At 55.8% G+C, this 20,850-nt stretch overlaps 2 protein-coding genes across 3 annotated transcripts; both read left to right on the top strand.

Moving 5' to 3' along the window:
* The first annotated feature begins 8,184 nt into the window (after positions 1-8,184).
* Positions 8,185-11,188, top strand: LOC135282124 (uncharacterized). 2 transcript variants are annotated; one of them, XM_064391632.1, is made up of 4 exons: positions 8,185-8,504; positions 9,422-9,469; positions 9,615-9,847; positions 10,302-11,188. In XM_064391632.1, the coding sequence occupies exons 1-4, from the start codon at positions 8,490-8,492 to the stop codon at positions 10,633-10,635; spliced, it is 630 nt and encodes a 209-aa protein (XP_064247702.1). In that variant the 5' UTR covers positions 8,185-8,489; the 3' UTR covers positions 10,636-11,188. The 2 variants fall into 2 exon arrangements, 1 of the variants encoding a protein (XP_064247702.1); XR_010348442.1 differs by lacking the exon at positions 9,422-9,469 and having other exon boundaries at positions 8,205-8,504.
* Positions 11,189-11,494: 306 nt separating this feature from the next.
* On the top strand, positions 11,495-19,509 carry LOC135282300 (myosin-10-like). The gene is made up of 9 exons (XM_064391930.1): positions 11,495-11,506; positions 11,760-11,950; positions 13,248-13,467; positions 13,924-14,204; positions 15,391-15,550; positions 16,106-16,409; positions 16,829-16,983; positions 18,623-18,763; positions 19,155-19,509. Exons 1-9 carry the CDS (start codon positions 11,495-11,497, stop codon positions 19,290-19,292), a joined length of 1,602 nt encoding a protein of 533 aa, XP_064248000.1. The 3' UTR covers positions 19,293-19,509.
* The last annotated feature ends 1,341 nt before the right edge of the window (positions 19,510-20,850 follow it).

Raw genomic sequence — 20,850 nt, 5'->3', positions numbered from 1 at the left:
ATCTGATGCACGCTGAGCTGTCCCTTCCTCATAGAGATACTCTCGGGAAGGCGGTGGTTTCGGCAGCTCCTGCCGTGCTGCCACAAACCATCATGTGCTTGTGCAGGACTGCAAAGCCAGCCATGCTCATACTCCTTGACGTGCTGGCCTCCAATTTACCACACGGCTGTCCTTGCCCTGGCTGTGAGTTTCTGCAACTGGCCTTTGCTCACCCCAAGCTCACCTCTCCATCCCCCCTCCAGCACAGTGTCTCACTGCCTCTCCCTGCTGGGCTGAAACCTGCCCTAGGGGCAGCTTCAGGGCCACCAGGCCTCCTGCTCCCCCTGAGTCTCTGCTGGCCTCTCCCTCCCACACTCGGGCCCTGCCACAGGGACACCTCGGCACTGAGCACTGTCTCGGACTGCTCTGTCCTTTGCAGGCAACTGTGGTGATGTGGAAGATCCTCCAGATGCCCTGTGTCCCCCATGTAGTGACTGTGTATTTCCCCTGCCTCTTTGTGCATCTGCTTTTCCAAGTGCTCTTCAGCACGTTGGATATGCCAGAGGCAGTCGATACCTTCTGGAAGGGATGCCAGCAGCAACACGGTCTTGCCTCTTGCCACCAACCCCAACAGGTGCTCCATGCCAGTCCTCCTGTCCCTGCCATGTGCCCAGGGCAGGAGCCAGTGCTCCCAGCGTCACCTGGGCTTTGCTCTGCACACAGCTTTGCAGAGCAGACCCTGAAGGCCCTGCTCTGCCGACTGCACTATGAGGATGTGGTGGTGGCAATGGAAGACAAGCGTGGCTGGGACACGCTGCTCTGTGCTGACACCCACCCCTGTGCTGTGGGTGTGCTGGCCAGCTGAGACCCGCTGCTCCCCAGCTGCCCCCGGCTTTTGTGCCCTGTGCGCAGGGTGCCCCACACAGTCCCCGTGGTTGTGGACCAGAAAGCCTTGTCACCAAGGGATGGCCAAGGAGACTGCAAAAGGCTGGGAGAGGAGCGTGCCCAAGAGCAGCCACCTCCCAGAGGGCCCGGCTCCCCTTTGCAGATGGTGGAGAAAGGCCAGATCTCTGTGAGTCTGGAGAGGTTTGTCCCCTGCTGGCTCAGGGTTTTACTTCCTATTTCCTCCTGACAGAGAAATACACCACGCATCTGAAGCCTTGTGTTCCACAATTGCGTTCCACCTGCTCGGGCTGCTCAGCAAAGACACGCCATCCCGGGATTTGGCCGCCATGGCGTTCCTTGTGGAGGTGAGCCTGAAGGCCAGCGCTGCCTCGCTGAGCTGCCTCCCGGCTCTCTGCACTCTCGTGGCCGCAGCTGCCTGGGACGGTGCCCGCGCCCGGTGCTGCTGCCTGGGCCTGGCCCTGTGCGGCTCTGGGCTCCTGCCGGCCGGCTGCCCCGTCACCGGCCTTGTGCCTTTCAGACCCTGGAGTGCCTCACCTTGAGTGAATGCCGTGACAGCGTCCTGGAGCTCATGTCCAAGAACCTGCAGAGCGAGTGCAGGGAGATGCGTGCTTGGCACTCAGAGGCCTCGTGGTGCTCGGCACCAGTGTCTCGGTGAGAAGAGGGCAGCGGCTGAAGCCGTGCTGCTGCCGTGGGGCTGGGGAAGGCAGTCGCTTGGACTTGGCTGGCCTTTGGGTGCTGGGGCACCTGCTCCCAGCTCTCCCGCCTCCCGCTCCAGCTGCCCAAATGCTTTGGCACAGGCCTCTGGCCTCTGGGCCCTGTGGCAGCAGGGCGGCGTTTCCCACACTTGTGTTCCACACAGGCCATGAGAATGTGGAGTCTGCATGAAAGGCTCGTGGAGCTCCTGCAGGAAAATGACAGCGACATGCTTAGGATGACCATGGTTCTCCTCAGCACTTTGTTCCTGTGCAATGGTGCCCTGATAGCCAGCCCCCTCGCCCTGCAGCTGGCTGAGGCGCTCCTGCCACTCTTTGACAATGTAAGGCTCTGTGCCTCCTGCCACGGCCACCGGCTGCTGCCCACACACTTTGTGTCCTGTGCATTTTCAGGCCTGTGCTTAGGTGGCTCTGAAGCAGCCGATGCTGAGGTCTTCCTTCCTTTCACACAGGCTGATAGCCAGGTGCAGTTGTGCTCCATGTATGTCTTCTGAGAGACTCTGCATTTTTTACCAGAAGAGGAAAAAAAGGCCCTGAAGTCACACGTGCACCAGAGCCTGCTCCCACTCTCCTTCCACTGCCATGATGAGAACCAGTGTGTGTCAGAGGTGAGGACTCAGCGGCTGCTGCTGGCCCCTGGCAGGGGGCTCAGCCGCCTCCTGCTCTGGTGCCTCGCAGGCTGCAGCCTCCTCCTGGCCTTGGTACAGGGACGTGTGCGGGTCCTGTGCCCTGGGCTGTGGTGCCATCTCTGGGTCTCTGCTGCTCTCCAGGCCTACCAGGAAACGCTCCACTGTTCAGTCACATTCCTGCACAGGAAGGATCTCCAACAGATACTGTGAGTGGATCAGACCTGGAGGTTCGGTGAGGGCCTGGTAAGGACGGCCTGCAAGCCCCAGGCTCGGGCTGGAGAAGCCCCCTGACCGCGCTGCTCAGTGTGTGCGGCTGGCAGCTATGCCCCAGGCCAGGGCTGCAGCCAGGGGCCCCAGCCTGCGCCCCACACGCCGCTGCCGTCCCTAAGCCGCGCGGGCTCTGCTCCAGGCTCCTGTGGCACCGAGCCGGGTGCCGATGGAGCCCCGGCCCAGCTGGGCTGTGGAGTGGGGTGGCACCGCGGCTCCCCGGGCAGCAGCCGGCCCGCTGCCCCCTCCCGAGCCCGGCGCCAGCGGCTGCTGGCCGCCTCGCAGGGCTGTGCGGGCAGGGGAGGCCAGTGCTGGCGGCACAGAGAGCGCCCGGCACAGGGGCTGAGTCTGCACCACCGGCACCCTCCCGGCGCTCTCTCCAGCTGGCAGAGGACAGGAGCCGAGCGGCCGAGACCCTGCGCCATGCCCTGCAGTACCTGGCCAGCCCACAGGAGTCCCTGCGACAGGCGGCCATCACGTTCATCAGTGAGCCATGAGCCTGGGCTCCCCTTCCCCGGCTCGCTGCAGCTCGGCCCCAGCCCCGGCTGCTGCCCCAGCAGTGCCATTCTGCTCCGGCACAATGCGGAGCCCTGCCTGCCATCAGCGCTGCTGCCGCGCTCTGGCAGCCGTGCCCTTGGGCGGCAGCATGCGGCAAGGGCCCGGCCCGAGCCCTGCGGGGCCAGCAGGGCGTGTGGCCACAGGGCTGGCAGCGCCGCTGGCAGGCAGCTGTGCCGCTGGCGCCGTGACAGGCTCTGTGTTCACAGGGGTGGCCGGGCGGCACCTCAGGGGCCACAAGCCACAGCTCCGGCACATCTGTCAGGGTGAGTGAGGGCAGAGGGCTGCCAGCCCCGGCTGCCGGGGGGAGCTGCAATCCCTGCCCCGGTGCCGAGGGCTCTGCTCCCTGTGCGGAGCAGGGCTGGGGTGGCCAGAGCACACGCTCTGATTTCAGGCCGTCGTGGGGCAATAGTGTCCGGTAGCTTCGGACCGATCCCCTTGCTCCCTGTTCCCTCCTGGCCATGGCCAGAGCCGGCTGGCATGGCCCTGGCACAGGGGTCTCCTCGGGTCACCGCAGATCTGGGATCTGACCGTGGCTCTGTTACCCTCTCTCGCAGCCCTTGAAGACAAGGCAGAGGACATCAGCCTTTCCACCAGAAGCCTGGCTCTCTAAACAGCCTTTGTCCTCCAGGCTGTGGAGAGAGCTCCAGGCTTCATATTGCAGAAGCTGCAAGATAATTCTGCAGGGCATGCAAGAAATGGCATTGTCTCAGGGGCCACAGCTGGCTGTACTGCTGGAGGTCTAAGGAGAGCTGATTTGAGAGGCACTCTGTCTGCTGGGGCCATGTGAGCCAGGGGGGATATTTGTATTCTTTCAGATTGTTTTATACCTTCTTTTTTTTTTTCTTTAGAAATTTAAATATAGAATGTGTTCTAATAGCCAGACTCCCAGGAGCTTTCTTTGGTGACTAGCGTCTGCAGGGCACGGGGGAAGAGGGGAAAACGGGTCCTTGTGGCAAGCAAGCTGCCAGGTGTGCAGGGGGGAAGGGAAATGGCCAGAAGCCCCTTGGCCTTTGGTGGTTCTGCTGATGCTTTTCTGCTGAGGACAGGGTAGCTGGGCAGGGGCTGGAGCTGTGGGGATTCCTGCCAGACTGGTGCCTGGAGATGGCCACAAGCCCTCCTGCCCAGCCAGGCAACACCACCTGTGTCCTCCTGCCCGTGTGTTGCTGTCTGGATTGCTGAGGGCTCCGAGGTGCCTCTTGATCCAGCTCCTCTGGAGCTGCCTCGGGGCTGTGCTGCTGCCAGGCAGGTTGGCTGGGCTGGGGCAGACCCTGAGGGGATGACGGGGCAGTGGCAGGCTGTGAAGGGATGAGGTGCTGCAGAGGCCCTGACGGGGCAAGGCGATGGGAAGGCAGGAGGGCCCTGTGGGAGGGAGTGGGTGGCAGGAGACTCCGAGGGGACAGGAGGCCCCTGGGGGGCTGGGCTGGTGCGAAGCCCTGAGGAATTGGGTGTCAGAGGCCATAAGCAGCCCCCAGGCTGCTGCCTTGTTCCTGACAGCCGGCTGCTCTGGTGCTTGCCCAGAGAATCTCCCAGGCCAGGGGCAGAAGCCCTGGAGGCTGGGCCTCAGCAGGAGTGTGGGGACACTGCTGAGGTGCCCAGACTGCACTGGCTGGGCACAAGGAGGGCAAGGGGCCCTGCCAGGGCACAGTCACTGGGTGCTGCCAGGGCAGTGGGCAGAGCAGGGCTGGCAGGCAGCCCGGGCCCCTGCGGCTGCCCAGGCCATGGTGCTGAGGATGAGGCCCTCCTGAATGAGAGCTCTGGGCCCGCAGAGCTTCTGCCTCCATGGCAGGGGCAGCGATGTCTCCTCGAGCAGGGCTGCTGAGTCGCTGCTGCCAAAGTGGCTCTGGAAGCCACAGAAACAGCACCAGAGCACACAGGAACAGCAGCACCCTGAACGCCTGCACCTGCCCAGCAAGGTGTCTGCACCAGCCGCCATGCCAAAATGGGGGATACTGTGGGCAGCATTGCACATGGTTTAGCAGAAGGCTTCAGCAGGATTGGCCACAAGGGCTTTCTCTTGGCTTGCCAGCCTCACAGCAATGCTGGGCAGCTGCAGCTACAACCTGTGCCTCTGACTGATTACAATGGACGTGCTCGTGGGCAGAGTCACCTTCCACAGGCAGGCGTCCCAAGGCAGTGGCTTTGATGCCATCATGAGAGGGACACAAGGCTGCTCTGCAGCTGCCGTCCCTGTGCTTCATTCAGGCACCTACAAGACACATGCATGAGCTTCCAAAGTAAATCGTGGACTGGCTTGGAATAAAGGAAGCAGCCGCAGGCACTGAACAAAAGCAGGCAAGCAGGCACTTGAGGCCGACATTCAGGGCTGGAGGGAAGCACTTTGGTATCTGCTGAGGACATGACCCGCTTCACGAGCTCTGGCTTTCCTGCTAGAAGCTCCTGCTTTGCTCTTGATGGAAGCCATTTCCTACCAATGCATGGCCTTCCATTGTTCCTCAATGGCTCAAGCCTGGTGAACCTGTGGGCAACAAGTCTGTCCTGTGTGAGTGTGACAGCAGAAAAGAGCAGGACATGGCTTCTTCCAGCACTTGTCGTGGCCACTCCTTCAGGTGGCTGGCACCATCATCAGAGACACAGAACAGCTTCTCCTCCCAGAGTTATCCCTATCCTCTGCACTTCCCCATGTGTCTGCCTTGATGTTCATCAGGGACCTCCCTGTTTATGGCCTCCATTGCCATGGTCAGCCGGCAGCCAGTTGTGTTTACACGTGAGCTGCCACAGGAAGACACACAGCAAGTGGAGGGTTGAATAGCAGAGGCTGGGCCAATTCTTTTTCTTTCAGAGTGCAAGAAAGACAGAAAAGCACAAGGAAACGTGACAGTGTTTTGGTGGAGTCTCTTTGTCCTGTGAAATTCAGTAGCTGTTGGTGTTTCTGTGCTACTGCTGAGCCCTTCTGTGAAAAAATCATTCTAGGAAGAAGCAACATCATCTGGCACATACCAAGTGTTGGCACCAGTTCCTCCAGGTGCTCCTACCAAGATCCCTGTAGGATGGAGCACAGCCCCCAATGCACGTTGGCCTTGGCTGCCCTCTGGCAGAGAAGCCCTCTCGAGGCACAGGTCTCTGGGGCAGGAGATGGGCACCAGCACTGCCAGGGCTCAGGGGGACTCTGCTTCAGTGGGGACTCTGGCACACCTGCTGATGACAGTGCTCCCCGGGCCCCAGGGCTCAGAGCAGCATTCGTGCCCTGGCCCACACCTTCCTCGTCTGTGTCACACAGCCACGCTTAGCACCAGTGTCACTGTGTCCTGTTCAGACTATGTCTCTGCCTTTCAGAGTCACTTTGCATTGGCATGTGGGACACTAAGATGTCATACGTTGTGTCCAAAGTTTCTGTGAGACCCCTGTGGAACCAAACCCCCACCCCTCTGTTCAGCTCTGAGGGGTGCAGATGTGGGTGCTGTTGGGAAAATATTGTTATGAATACATATTATAATATTGGCTTTTTGCAAATATTAAGATGGATTCTATATGTATGTTAGAGTAACTTTGCTATAAGAATACAGGGCTTTTTTCTTTATTCAACTTTTAGAATTTTACAGGAGAGAGAACCTCCTTTTTCACAATGGGGATGTGTAAAATGGGGCTTGGAGTGCTCAAATGCCTCATGAGAGCACCAAAAAGAACCCAACCACCACATTCCCCTCATGCCTGGGCTGGGGGTCCAGCAGCTCAAGTAGAAGAGTCCTCCAGGAGCTCAGGGGAGCAGCAGCCCTCGTGCTGATGCACAGCCTTTGGAGAAAGGGGTTGGTGGCCCAAATGTGTGCTTTGGAAATCAGAGCTGGGTTCCTAAATCCCATTGGAAGTCTCTCTAATAGACCTGTGGTGGCTGAGAGGTGGATGGACGTGGGAAGGGTTTGCCAGCCTTGAACTGGACTTGTTGATCTTCTGAGCTCTGTTGTGTCTGGGAGCCTGTTCCTTTCCCCTTGCCCAAGGGCAGAGTGTTGCTGAGGGCTGGAGTTGGAGGCTGTGTGTGCCCCAAGAGCCGGTACCGTGGGGCTGCAGGTGCTCCTGGCAGCGTGGGCTTGTCTGAGCCGGGCCTTGTGCCTCTTTCAGGTGTCCCTGCTGCAGACACAGCTGGCCCGAGACCGACAGCACCAGCAGAACTACACTGAGAGCTGTGCAAGGACCAGGCTGGAGCTGTGACACCTTCACCAGGAGCTGTCCTGCTCCTTTGCAGCTGTGCTGAAGGAGCCCAAAGCTGCTCTTGTGAAGCAGAGACTTGAAGCTGCATTGGTCTCTGAATCTTAACTTGGCAGTGACATCCTTGGGCCATCTGTCTCTGGAGAGACAGGCCTTACAGAAGGCAGGTGCAGCTCTTCTCTTCCACGAAGGATTTGTGCCCTGCTCAGAAGCCAATTCCTGTCAACTGGGGCACAAAAATCCTCCCTAGTACACAGATGAATACTGTGGAAGATGAGGGCAAAAAATACCTGCCAAAGCTTCTGCAAGCAGACCCATTTGGTTCTTGAAGATCTGTTCCTAGTGAGGAATCTTTGATGTAAACAGCAAGGCTTTTCTTCTGCCTACAAGACCTAGTGATATATTGCGAAACACAGAGCAGAGAACAAAATGCACTTGTGGTTGTCTCAGTGTTCTTAATTTATTTTATGAGCCTTAAACACTGCAGCTCCTCACATGTATCTGTATAAATTTGAGAAGCCCCTGAAACACCATTTTTCCTCCTCATCTGGCTGTTCTAAAGGCAAAGCTTTACTTCCTATGAATATTTGTAAGTGCCAAGATCTTTTTAGGCTTTTTCTTCCATGTGCCCTTTGTCAGGGAAGACAGAAGAATTCCCGTGACTCAGGAACTAAGAGCATCCCTAAAGAGCCTGCAGGCCTTGAGAATGCTGAGCCTTAAAACTGTCTGGAGCAGCAACTTTGAACTCCTGTTATGAGCCAGGTCCCTGCCCAGCTGCCCAGGAGGGCTCTGGGGACCCAGGGGAGGCAGGGCCAGTGCCAGGACCAGCAGAGAGCTGGGATGGGGGGAGAGCCAGGGAGGGCCTCTCCAACAGCCCCTGGAATGGTGCTCTTGGGACCATCACAAAAGCCATGGAATGTTGGGGCTTGCATCCTGGCAGCCATCACAAAGGCCATGGAATGTTGGGGCTTGCATCCTGGCAACAAGCAGCAGCTCCTGGCTATTGGGGTTTTGACCCTGGAGCTGTCAACAGCTCGTGTACATTGGGGCTTGGACCCTGCAAAGGCCAACGGCACATTGATATTGTGCTATTGACCCTGCAAAGGAAAAGAACCTTTGGATATTGGTGTTTACACCTTGCAAAGGCCAAGGGCCTTTGGATCTTGGGGTTTGAACCCTGCCAAGGCCAAGGGCCTTTGGTCACTGGGGTTTAAGCCCTGCCAAGACCAAGGGCCTTTGGTCACTGCTGTTTCCTCACTTCTTGTGGAAGGGGCAGATGGAGACCCGGCGGGTGAGTGAGAAAGCCACTGCTCTCCTTGTGCCAAGGCCAGCAGGGGCCTGGGTGGGCCTGGGCTGTGCCTCGGGGAACAGTTCCCTTTGGCAATAGCAAGGGATTAACGGTTGGCTGTTCCAGAGCTGGCAGCAGCTTTGGTGCTTGCCCTGGGGACAGGCCTGGGAGGGAATGGGGGGCTCCTGGCCATCCCAGAGCACAGCCACATCTCCTCCTCTGTCCTTGTCCCACTGGAGGCTGCAGGCACAAACAAGGGAGCAGTTTTCATTGCCTTCCCCTCACCCAAATTACAGTGTGTCCTCAGCACTTCCCAGAGTCAAGAATGGGTTTCTCCCAGACATCTCCCAGTGGCGCAGAGGAGGCCACAAGGATGACGGGAAGATGCTCCAAGGGCTGGAGCACGTGTGCCAAGGGAAACGGATGCAAGAGTTGGGGTTGTCCAGGCTGGAGAAGGTTCCAGGGTGACCTTAGAGCCCCTTGCAATGCATGAAAGGGCTGCAAGTGAGCTGGAGAGGGAATTAAGCCAGGGGCTTGCAGGGACAGGAGAAGGATTCTAAGCAAGACAGCTCAGGGATGGATGGGATGTTGGGAGGGAATTCTGCCCTCTGAGGGTGCTGAGGCCCTGGCACAGGTTGCCCAGAGAAGCTGTGGCTTCCCCTGGATCCTGGGAGTGTTCATGGCTAGGTTGGATTGGGCTCTGGGCAACTCCCCTTCTGGTGTTCTTAGAAGTAAAGAGACACCTTCCAGCATGTTTGTTTGTGCTGCTGTCAAAGTACTGGGCTGAAGATATTGCCAAGGAGGGGAGGAAGAGCTCAGCTGGAATTGCTGTGCTCTGGGCCAGGCTGGGAAGCACTTAGAGGCAACTGCCTGAGGGGCAGCCATGCAGTCTGAGTGTGCTCTTCCCTGTGCCCTTGAAGGGAGCTCGAGGGCTTTCTCACCAGGGACGTTCCTCCAGAGCCCCTGAGGTGAGTAAAGTGCTGAGCTGGCTGGCATTTGGAAACTGCTTCTCCATGAATGGACACTGGCTCCTGTGGGATCAGAAGAGGCATCTCAGTGCTACTTTGCAAGAGGAACAGAATTCCTGACTAACAGCTGGATGTGGGCTTTCAGGTGCTGGTAGACAACCGTGACAGCATGGCCAATTCCAACATCTGCACCGACAATCCTGGGAACATCCTCTCAACTCTGACATCCACTGACAAACCACATCCCTGTGAATTTGTTTGGGAAGCTGCAGAGAATTGTGTGCGTGTGTGGCAACATTTCCATCAAAGGGAGAAGAGAACCCAGAGGATCAGAAGCCAGTACCAGCTCATAGACTCTCTGCTAGAAGAAATCAGAAGGTGAGCATTTCCTCCTCTCCCTCCTGTGTTCCAGAGGCAATCTGCTTCCAGGTCTGGGAGGTCAGAGGTGTCCTAGGTGAAGAATCACCTGCCTACCATGTGTAGGCCTCAGTGTGTCCCTTGAGCCTCATCCTGTCTGGGTTTTTCATGCTCTACTGTGACTCCCTAGGCTGTCTGGGAGATGCAGAGCCATGTTGAAAGAGAAGACTCCTTCTTCTCGCTGTCTTGCTTCCCTGAATTCTGTTCTTTGTGCACCCCTGCCCAGCCCCTGCTTCTCACTGAAGGAAGGCAAAATCCTGCCTTCCTTTCCCTTTGCCCCTGGAGGATTTCCTTGGGAGGGAAAGAGCAAGGTCTTCCTTAGCCCACTGCTCCCAGCTCCATCCTGGAGTGCTGAGAATGGCATTGCTGACTCTTCAGGCCTCTTGGTTCTTCTGACTGAGCCTTGTCTCTGCAGTGACTGTGCAAACCTTGAGAAGTCCAGGGAAATGCTGCTGCAATGCACTGGAATCCCGGAGCCAGGAGCCTTGCGTCTGCACCAGCAGAACACCAAACAGCGGAAAGAACCGTCAGCCCAGGAGGAAAAGGCAGAGCAGCAGGACTGGATGGAGGTTGGTTTTGGAAATGACACTGGTTTTCCCTTGGAAACTTCTCTTGCCCCTTCTTGTGCAGTGGAGGACTTGGCTGCACTCAAGGGAGAAGAGCCATCATTGCAGAGCCAGCTGGAAGTCAAGAGGCAGACGTTGGAGGACTTGCAGCTTCAGAGGGATCTGCTGGAGCAAGAGGGATGATGTTAGCACGGCTCTGAACACCTTATTGCTAGGCAGCTCCTGTGAGAGTGGGAGTTGCGGCAGCCAGATCAGCCCAGATGCTGTTCCTGGCAGTAGAAGACAGGCACACTGCTGTGCACACCTGGCTCAAGATGGCACACGCATTCCTTAGCCAGGGATATGCATGTTCATCAGCAAAGTGTTGCATGATTTGGCAAATTGTGTTGCTTTGGGCAGCTACAGAGCCTCTAAAACAGGGAAGAGAGCAGGGGAAGGGTCTGGAGCACAGGTGTGACCAGGAGTGACTGAGGGAGCTGGTGGGCTCAGCCTGGAGAAAAGGAGGCTCAGGGGGCACCTTCTTGCTCTCTACAACTCCCTGTGACAGGAAGCTGCAGTGAGGTGAGGGTCAGGCTCTGCTTCCAGGGAACAAGGGCCAGGAGAAGGGGAAAGAGCCCCAAGCTGTGCCAGAGCAGGTTTGGATTGGGTATTGCAGGATAGCTGCAAGAGAAGGCTTTGTTTCTGACGGTCTCTGTCAGGCAGTCTCAGGTCTGGGCAATGTGGTAGGTGTGGCAAATGCACAGCAGAGGTTGTGCTTTGGCCACATCAGCCAGACGTCCATCAGTCACTAGATGTCTGCCCAGCACAAGAGCTGTTTCCCTTCCAAGCATCCTCTCCTTGCAGAGAGGCATTGAATATGCGAGGAGGTGACGCTTGGATGTGGGTTTTGTTCTTGAAAGAGGAAATGCTGCATATTCTCCCTTCACTCACAAACGAAAATTGTCTTCCCCAGTCTCCCTGAAAATGTCCATCACTGAAATAGATCCAGAGGGAAATTTTGTTAGCCAAGTGGCAGTTGTGGCAGATGTTTTTGTAAGAAAACATGGAGTTTGGAGTAGGGATGTTTGTTGGGAAGGAGCAGTCTGGGCCCAGGCAAGGCAGCAGGGCCTGACACAGCACTTCCAAGGTAACAGTGCCAGGGGCTTCTGGCAGCCCAGGCTATCAGAGCTGCATAGGGCAGATGCTGTGAAACTTGGAGCCCAGAGCACAGGTGCTCCTTGTCCTCTGGCTGCCTGCAAGGTGGCGCTGGCTGGCTCTGCACAGGGCTCCCGAGGAAGGGCTCCAGCTGTACCTTGTCCCACTTGCAGGTTTCCCAGGAGGAGGAGTCATCGAGCTGGTCTCTGGAGCAGCTGAGCTGGGAATCCTCTGACCAAGGGCACGCAGCAGCCCAGGCATGCAGAGAGGAGGAGCTGCTGGGCCAGAAGGCTGAGCTTGAGGGCCGACTGGCAGCCACAGAGTGGCTCCAACAAGACCTTTCCAGGCAGCTGGCAGAGACCAGGTAAAGGCAGGGAGCTGAGCCTTTCAGATGATTTCACATTCCGTGGACATGGAATATGGAAGAGTCTCAAGAAGAAAAAAGCCACAATTTGAAGGTTATTTTCCTGTCACCTAAAGCCAGCAAAGCTCTTGTGAGCCTTGGGCTCCTGTTTGTGCTGCTGAGCAACTCCTGTGGGAAGTCAAAAGCAATCCACCCAGCCCTGAATTGAGTAGTAGTTAAACCATGCAGATGCTGAGTGAAACCTCAAGTTTCTCTTGGGTTTGGCTGCTTCTTCTGGGCATTCTGGGCATCCCTTGTTCCTTTCTGAGTAGCTTGACATGATCCTGATCTTCAGAACTGAAGCTTCACCTTCAGCATTCCAGGCTCTTCTCTTGGCACGCTGGGAGTAGCACGCTGCCATTCAGGGTGAAGCCAGAGGCTCCTGCTGAAAATCTTGAGCCATTTCTGCTTCCAAGCACACTCTTGAGAAGCATGGGACAGGACCTGGAGCTGGTTAGAGAACAGCAGGGAAAGCTCTTTGGAATTCTCAACAGCCTCTGGGGATTCTTGCTGATTGTTGATGGGCAGCCAGCTGCCAAACCGGCCAAGGTCCCTTTGGATGGTCCCTCTCACTCTGTCAGGAAGGACAAGTCCCTTGGGCTACTGCCTGCTTGGCCAGCAACACTAAAATAAAGGCAGCAAGTCTACTCCATGACCTTGCAGGAGTTGAAACTGCAATCTCTGCATTCAGCAAGTTCTCATTGAGACAAAGATATTTGCCGATTTTTTACAAGTGCTGCCATGACCATGAGATTTTACTGTCATGCAAAGTAGTTCTGAAGCCTCTTAAATACCGGGTGTCTCGAAGATGATGTGCCTTCATGTCCATTATCAAGAGCAGTGAAAAGTCAGGATTCAGCCAGGACAAGAGTCTGTTGTGTCCCCCAGCAGAGCAGCTTGGAAGTGCTGATGGGAGAAGGGCTGTGAGCTAGGGCTGGGCATTTGCTCGTCACTCCAGCCTGTTTAGGCACAGCTAGCCAGTGTCATAGGTCAGGAACAGCAACGGAAGGTTTGGCTGTGGAAGCCAAGTTGGGCTGGGCAGTCTGTGCTGTGCCAGGCCATAAGGGAGGCCTGGGCAGTCCCTCAGAGGGCCCTGCTCTCTCTTGAAATGGCACAGATGTGCCTTCTCTGGACCAGTTTCCAGGTGACCCATTTTCCATACTCAGGTGTGGGGATCTTGAACCATGTCATCCTGGAATATCCAGCTGTGGGTGTCTGGAGCAAGCAACTCATGTCTCTCCGTATTTGCAACTTGTAGGTCAGCAAAGGAGAGCCTGGAATCCAGGCTGCTTGCTGCTCAGCAGCAGATAGCTCAGCTGGAGATGAGCAGGAAGCGTGTGGAGGCAGAGCTGCAAGCTGAGCTGCAGGAAGCTCGCAGTGAAGTCCAGGCAGCACAGAGGAGGCACAAGGAAGAGCTGCAAGGCCTCAAACAGGAAATTAATCTCCTCCTTGAGCAGAGGGAGGCTCTACAAAAGCAGGTGAGTGAAAGAGCAGTGCAGTCATGCAATGAGGGGTCTGTGGCCCTCTTGCTTTTCCACGGCGGAGCAGCGGCTGCAGGGGGGAGCCCTGGGGCTGTCTCGTGCTCTAGGGGCTCCATGGCAGCTGCTCTGAAGGACACTCAGTGCTCTGCTGAATGTCAGCTGCTGCTCTGGACAGCTGGGCTCGTCCTCTGCACTGTTGGCCAGCAACCATCAGCATGGATTCCTGCTGGCCTCTTCTTGCTAGCCTTGGTTTGGCAGGTGCTTTTTCCGGTGCCCTTGGTGGTGGGCCACTTAGAGACTGGAACAAGTTGGCCATATCCTTTGTGAATCTGGGGCTGTCAGGACAGGGAGAAATGCAGAGTTGTCCTTTACCTTTGCTCACAGCCTGTGCTGTGGCTGACAGTGACAAGCTGTGGCCGTGGCCTCTGACTGCTTTCTTCTGTTTGACTGGAGGTGGCAGAGTTGACATCTCAGCTGGCAGCCTCCCGAGAGTGCCAGGAAAAGACTGTGCAGAGAGCCCAGCAAGATGTGAGGGAGGCCCAGGAAGAGTCCAGGCAGAAGCCCTCGGAGGTTGAGCATGTCCAGAAGCTGCTGGAGGAGGCAGAACATCAGAAGAAAGAGCTGCAAGCACATCTGCAGGACTTGGAGAGGGAATGGATCCATTGGGAAGAAGTGGCACAGCAGAATTCAGAATTGCAGGCTTCCGTCAATGCCCTAGAGAGGGAAAAAGCCAGGTAAATGAAAGCCTGTGGGACTCTGAATTGTGGTGAATGGATTCCCTCTTTGCCATCTTTGCACCTGCCAGGGGCTCTGGCAGCATTTCCCAAGTGGCAGATTCTGAACTCTCCATGCAGACACGTCCCATTGCCTGGATGTTGTCTTTCATTTTATTTTTTTCTAAGCGTTCCGTTAGAGTTTTTCTGAAGTCAAAGGCTTTTGCGGTAGCCCTTTCCCTCTAGGGGTATTGTGTTATATAGGTGGGTGTGTTGACACTGCCCGAGCTGCATTGGAAGGAGTTGGATGCATCCATCAGCTCCACCTTGGGTCCTGTAACTTGAAGCCTTTGGGATCTGGATCAGCCTGGCATCTGATGCTGTTTCTGGGCAGAACCATCTTAAGGCCCTGATTGCTGATCTAGGCCAGACTGCCCTCGGAGGCAGCCCAGAAACAAGAATGTCTCTGCTGCATCATTCCTCATCAAATGTGCCCCGGTGCCTGGAGGGAGTCAAGCAGGGTCCCTGCCACCCTGCACAGTCCCAGGCATTTCTGACTGTGCAAAGAATGCAAGAAACAGGAGCAAGGTATGGGGGGCTCCTCCAGCTCATCAAGTCCTGCCTGGCTTCAGTGCCACAGGATTCTTCTTCCAAGAAGTAAACAGAGGAAAGGCAGGCTGCTCCTGCTTGCCTCGAACCTTCTGCATCTTCCACCAGGTTGTGCTCCAAGCCTCTGTTGCCACTTTGGCTTTTCTTTCTCCAGCTGAAAGTAGGATGGGTGCTGGTAAATCTTAGGGAACTTGCCAGCGATCCCCTGGCTGTAGGGTGCTGCTCCTCCTACGTGGATGTGTAAGATGGGGGAAGGAAATGTCTCTTCCATGCTGACCAAAGCTCCCTGCCTTGGAGCCTGGTTAGTGAGAAGAAAATTGTTGCTCTCCCCTAATGTCTTCATTGCAAGACTTTGTTAGGTTTGTATTCACATTCCCATCTCAATAGGAAGGTAGGGCATGTAGGCAGGAACTGCCTGTTCTTTCAGGGACAAAAGCAGAGTAGGCACATGCTGGGCTGGGACTGCAGGGGAAACAAACAGCCAAGATGTTTAGACAAACCTCATCAGACAGAGCAGTTTTTCCCTGAGGTGGTGCCAGTCCTAAGAGTTTATAAAATGTGATATCATATAGTAATGAGTTGCTTGCTTCCCTTCTAGGCTGATTCTGACTCTGGCGGAAAAGAACCTGTGTCTCAGAACCCTGGAAAAACAGAAGATGGCACTGAACAATCATGTGTCTCAGTGTCAATCTGCTCTTCAGAAGGCCAACCAGCTCTCTTCAAACCGCGCTGGACAACTGCGGGAGCTCAACACCCAGGTAAGCTGTGCAGTGGCATCCTCTCCTCCAGAGACACACAGCATCACCTTTGCCTTGGAGGCCCCAACCTCTTTCCCCTCCCAGCAGCATCCACAGCTGCCCTGTTCTGCCCGGGGCTGCTGCTGCACCCTGAGGCCAAGGCTGGATCTGGTGTCTGCTGCAGAAGATTTCCCCCATCCTCTCCTGGGTCCCATCAGGAGATCTGGCAGGAGAAGCAGCAGCAGACTCCTCTGGAGCTTCTCTGTCGCTCTCTTAGCAGTGTTGTCCCACACAGAGTTGGTGCCTGTGCCGGGCACTGAGCAATGTGGGGACACAGCCATGGCTGTGGCAGGCTGGGCAGGGCACTTCCAGGACAGCCAGTTGAGAGCTGCAGCCCAAGGATGCCCATTGCCTCCCCTTCCCTGTTTTGTCCCCATTGGTCTCCATTGCAATCCTTGCTTCTGTGCCTTTTGTTTTTTTGCTTGAACTCAATTCTCCCTCATTGTGTCCCCTCTTGCCCACTCTGCTGCCTCAGGAGCAGCCCTGTCCCTGAGGCTCTGTGCATCCATCTTCCAGATCCGGGCCCTGCAGGACGCAGTGCTGCAGATGGAGGCTTCCCAGGCAACTCGAGAGAAGCAGCTGCTGAAGGAGCTGGAGGAGTCTCGAGCAGGAGAACGCTGCTTGAGGGACTCTGTGCATGTGCTGGAGGCTGAGGTGTCTGAGCTGCGTGTGAAGCTGCAGAGCTCTGATGACAAAGCTCTTGCCTTGGCCATACAGTGTAAGGCTCTGGAGCTGAAGCTGAGGAAGACACAGACTGAGAGAGACAACCTCAGAGCCTGCAACATGGAGCTGCAGAAGGAGTTGGAGGAAACTGAGCAAGGTACAGCTCCTCCTCTCCCACTCACTGTCCCACACTGTCTCACCAGCTGAGGAGCTGTAGCTGATGGCTCAGCCCGATTGCCCCAACCTCCAGGCCCTGCCAGAGCCTCCAGGCTATTGGGCTCTCTGGAGCAGGACTGGACAGGCATCCCCTCTCCTTTGTCTCTCTTGGATTGCTCACTCTGCACAAGGCCAAGAGCAAACACACTTTTCCTATCCCTGTGAACCTTGTCTCTTTCATTCCTGCTTTTTTCTCTGGGGGGAAGTTTCCTTCATTTCTGTCAGCTTTGGAGCCTTTGTGGGCTTAAAGCCTGGCAAACACAGGCAGGTAGTGAAGACAGTGCTGTTGTCTCTGCAGGATGCACATCAGTTTGCCTTTGCTTTGCTTGTCCCCTTCTCCTCTCCCCTTCCCTGCTGCAGGGTGGGTGCAGGCAGAAGCCATGCACATCTCTCGCCAAATTCTCCTGGACAAAGAGGCCACAGAAAGGCAGGAAGAGGCTGTGACTCTTCGTCAGGAGGTGGCATCTCTGAAGAGGAAATTGGAAATCCTGAAGAAGGAAAGGAAGGATGTGCTGGTGAGATTGGCAGATGCTACAATGGGCAATTTCCTGGCTATGTTTGGACCTTGTGTTAATAGTTCTAAGGGGCACCTTTTTCCCCTTTAACTTTTCTAATTGCATTCTTCTGAATAAGAAGGGAAAGATTTCGTAGTCATGTAAAATCCAGTTAATGCTGAGGGTGCTAAATTTCCTCCATGCTGGGCTTCTGTGCCCTAGAAGCTTTAGTTCTCAATGTCCTCACTGTCTCTGTTGACATTGCATGGTTTGGGGAATTGCTGGTGTCCAAACCCATGTTTGGATTTCAAAATATCTGGAAAGAGAGGGGAGAGTACCAGGTTTGCTGTTGATAGAGAGATGTTTGGCCTTGGCCATCTGAGAGCAGCCAGTGGGAAGAGAAGAGAGGAAAGCCAAGTGCTGATCCACATCAGGATGTGTGCCTGCAAGGGCACAACTCGTCCTGAGTGGCAGCAGAGAATGACAGACTGATCTGGCCATTGCTGCTCCCAGAGAGGGCAGTGGGGCTCTCGAGGATGGAGCCATGGAAACTCTGCACAGGAGAGGTGGAAAACCACTCCTGTCAGCCCAGCCCCAGGGAATGAAAGGCTGGGGCTGTTTGCTCTTCCCTTCCTCCCTGATGGAGAGCACATCCTCCTGGCACTGCCTGAATCCTGCTTAGCGTGGACTTGAAATCCTGGCTGCAGTTCTGGCAGCTCCTCTCCAATGGCGCACTGGAGTGGAGCTGCAAGAGGTCAGGGAAGGGCAGAAAGGAAGCTGGGACGAGCTGAGCCAGCTGGGAAAGATGCAGCATCACCAGGGGGCCCAGCAAAGGTCTGCAGCATCTCGAGAGGCAGAGAGAGAGAGAGGGGCAGCCTGTGCCTGCCCCTGCAGCAGGAGTCCAGATCTGGTATGAAAAGCAAACTGAGAGAGGGAATGAGTGACCCTTTTTCTCCCTGTTTGGGAGCATGAACGGCAATTGTACCAGCAGCACATGAGACATCCGGAAAAGGAGAATGAAATACATGAACTTGACATGCTAAATCTGGAGAAAATAACACAACAATTGGACAATGAAAAGGTATCCAAGCAAGAAGATTTGGAGCATGTGGCTTCTGCTTTGAAGGAAGGAAGAGGGAGCACTCTGAGTGCTGCACTGACCAAGTGTAAAATTGCCAAAGGGGCTCTGAAGAGTTGCTTGGCATTCCTGAAGGGAAAGACTTGTATCCAGGCAGGCACTGGCATTGATCTTCAGTCCACTGCAACATGCCTGAATTATTCCAGAGATATTTCCCATCAAGAGGTGGGACTCTATACCCCTGTCAGTGTAGGCCTGATTGTTTCCTGCTACACCTGGAATGGCTGCTCCAGCTCTGGAGCTTGCTGTTCAAATAAGCTCCAGGCCAAAAGCTGGGCATGGGCAGCTGCTTCTCCTGTGCCAGTGCAAGGGGAGGAAACGCATGGGGGCTTGGATTGGGTGTGGGAAGTAATAGAGTAGATGAGCAGAGTGATGGAGTAAACTGAGCTGAATTTAGCCCAAGAGGGCTGAACAGCAGCTGCACTGCTGGTGCTCCGAGGACACTTCCCAAGATGGATATTTCTGAGGGACAGCTTTTGTGGTGTTTAAAATAAGGGCATCATCTCCTCTCTGAATACCCAGCAGGCTCTTGGAGCACAAGAGGAGCAGCTGTTTTGTGGCTCAGGGACCAGCCTGGACCCTAAGGAGCCAGTTGCATCAGCAGAGGAGGAGAAGAGAGAGAGGCCTGAATTATCCACTGTGCCCTGGAGAAGTGGCGAGCAGGTAAATTGGGCTTTCGCTGCCTCTGCAGAGCCTCAGGCTCCTCTGGAACATGGCACGTTAGCCCAGGCAGCGCTTTGGAGACCTCTGCTTGTTCCCTTGCCTCTCCCTGTCCCTGCTGTGGCACACCCCTTTGTTTCTTCTCTCTCTTGTGGCAGCCCATGGCTTTCACAAGGGCACCTTCACTCCACTGCCTCCCTCCCTGGCCCCGTGTCCCTGCACACACACACTGGCCTCTCTTGCACAGCCCCCAGCGAGAGCTTTTTGCCCCCAGTGTTGTCTGGTGCAGTTCAGGGTCTCAGAGTAGGGATCTCCTTGCCTTGATGTCCAGAGGTCCTTTTGCTCTGTGTTTGCTGAGAGTTTTCTGTGACCCTCTCTCCCATCCAATCTGCAGGTGGAACCTGACAGGAGAATCACAGATTTTAGGAGACTCTTCCTCCCAGACTACTTCATGTTCCCTGTACACAAGTCTACCCATCAAAATTGGTCGACTTTTGAAACAGAAGACTCCTCCAGTAGCTCAGGGGAGTAGCAGCCCTCGTGCTGATGCACAGCCTGTGGAGAAGAGGGTCAGTGGCCCAAACGTGTGCTTTGGAAAGCAGAGCTGGGTTTCTAAATGCTGTTGGAAGTCTCTCCAATAGACCCGTGGTGGCTGAGGGGTGGATGGAGGTGGGAAGGGTTTGCCAGCCTTGAACTGGACTTGTTGATCTTCTGAGCTCTGTTGTGTCTGGGAGCCTGTTCCTTTCCCCTTGCCCAAGGGCAGAGTGTTGCTGAGGGCTGGAGTTGGAGGCTGTGTGTGCCCCAAGAGCCGGTACCGTGGGGCTGCAGGTGCTCCTGGCAGCGTGGGCTTGTCTGAGCCGGGCCTTGTGCCTCTTTCAGGTGTCCCTGCTGCAGTCACAGCTGGCCCGAGACCGACAGCACCACCTGGAGAGCTGTGCAGGGAGCAGGCAGGAGACACAAGGTGCAGAAGGGACCTCCTTGCTTCCTGAACATCTCAGAGAGGAGCCAGCTGGATGCAGTTTTAGACGTAGTCAGTAGTTTATGTTTAAAGGTGGTATAGTATAGGATAGTATAGGTAATAGTAATTGAACCTTTATACAACTGTGTTCTGTAGGATGAAGGATGTATTGATAGAGAAATAAAGAGTTTATTCTGATCACAATTAAACTAAAAGATTTTTCTCAGGCTTATTTACTGCTCAGTACAGAGACCTGTAACTTCCAGTATAGTGCATTATATCTGAAACAACATTGAAGCAATTCCAGTCAAGTCAGCAAAAACCAATTCTTAAAGATTGATGCTACTCACCCAAACCCATGACCATGGGCAAACCTTTCTCTCAGTCTCAAGGCGTGACCTTGAGGAGCATCCTCACTCCAGGAAGGAACCTGCAGAAGGGACACATGTGCCATGCACCACTTTGGTGAGGGCAGGAGAATCCTGCCATGTGAGGAGCTTGTTCATTTGCCCTTAGGAAACTGCAGCCTGTTTTTTCTCGGAGTCACAGAATCTCAGGCTGGGGGAGGCTGGAGGCACCTCTGGAGGTCACCTTGCCCAGCCCCTGCTCCATCAGGGCCACCCAGAGCCGGCTGCCCAGGATGTGTCCAGGTGGCTTTTCAGTCTCTCCAGGGATGGAGACTCCCCCCACCTCCCCAGGCACCTGCACCAGTGCTCAGCCACCCTCCCAGTGCACAAGTGTCTCCTGAGCTCGCAGGGCCCCTCCTGTGTGTCACTTTGTGCCCGAGGCCCCTGGAGCTGTCCCTGGCCCTGTCTCCTCTGCAGCCTCTCCCCAGGTTTTTATCCCCAGGGATGAGATGCCCTGAGCCTGCTCTGCTCCAGGCTGGCCAGTGCCAGCTCTCTCAGCCTCTCCTCATGGCACAGATGCTCCAGTCCCTCCATTGCCTTCACGGCCCTGTGCTGGACTCTGTCCAGCCTGTCCCTGTCTCCTGTACTGGGCAGCCCAGCTCTGGGCCCAGCACTCCAGGGCTGGCCTCTCTGCTGTGGAGCAGAGGGAAAGGATCCCCTCCCTCTGCCAGCTGAGACACAGCTCCCAGTGCAGCCCAGGACGCTGTTCTGCACTGCTGCAGGAG

This window comes from Passer domesticus, chromosome 16 (assembly GCF_036417665.1).
Source record: "Passer domesticus isolate bPasDom1 chromosome 16, bPasDom1.hap1, whole genome shotgun sequence".
NCBI classification, from domain to species: domain Eukaryota; kingdom Metazoa; phylum Chordata; class Aves; order Passeriformes; family Passeridae; genus Passer; species Passer domesticus.
This window is presented reverse-complemented; position numbering and strand designations above follow the sequence as displayed.

Excerpts from the sequence above, each read along its gene's own strand:
- LOC135282124 (XM_064391632.1), top strand. Across the intron at positions 9,470-9,614 it reads GTTCCTCCAGAGCCCCTGAG|GTGCTGGTAGACAACCGTGA; the intron begins GTGAGTAAAGTG and ends GTGGGCTTTCAG. Across the intron at positions 9,848-10,301 it reads CTGCTAGAAGAAATCAGAAG|TGACTGTGCAAACCTTGAGA; the intron begins GTGAGCATTTCC and ends TTGTCTCTGCAG.
- LOC135282300 (XM_064391930.1), top strand. Across the intron at positions 11,951-13,247 it reads AGGCAGCTGGCAGAGACCAG|GTCAGCAAAGGAGAGCCTGG; the intron begins GTAAAGGCAGGG and ends TGCAACTTGTAG. Across the intron at positions 14,205-15,390 it reads CTAGAGAGGGAAAAAGCCAG|GCTGATTCTGACTCTGGCGG; the intron begins GTAAATGAAAGC and ends CTTCCCTTCTAG.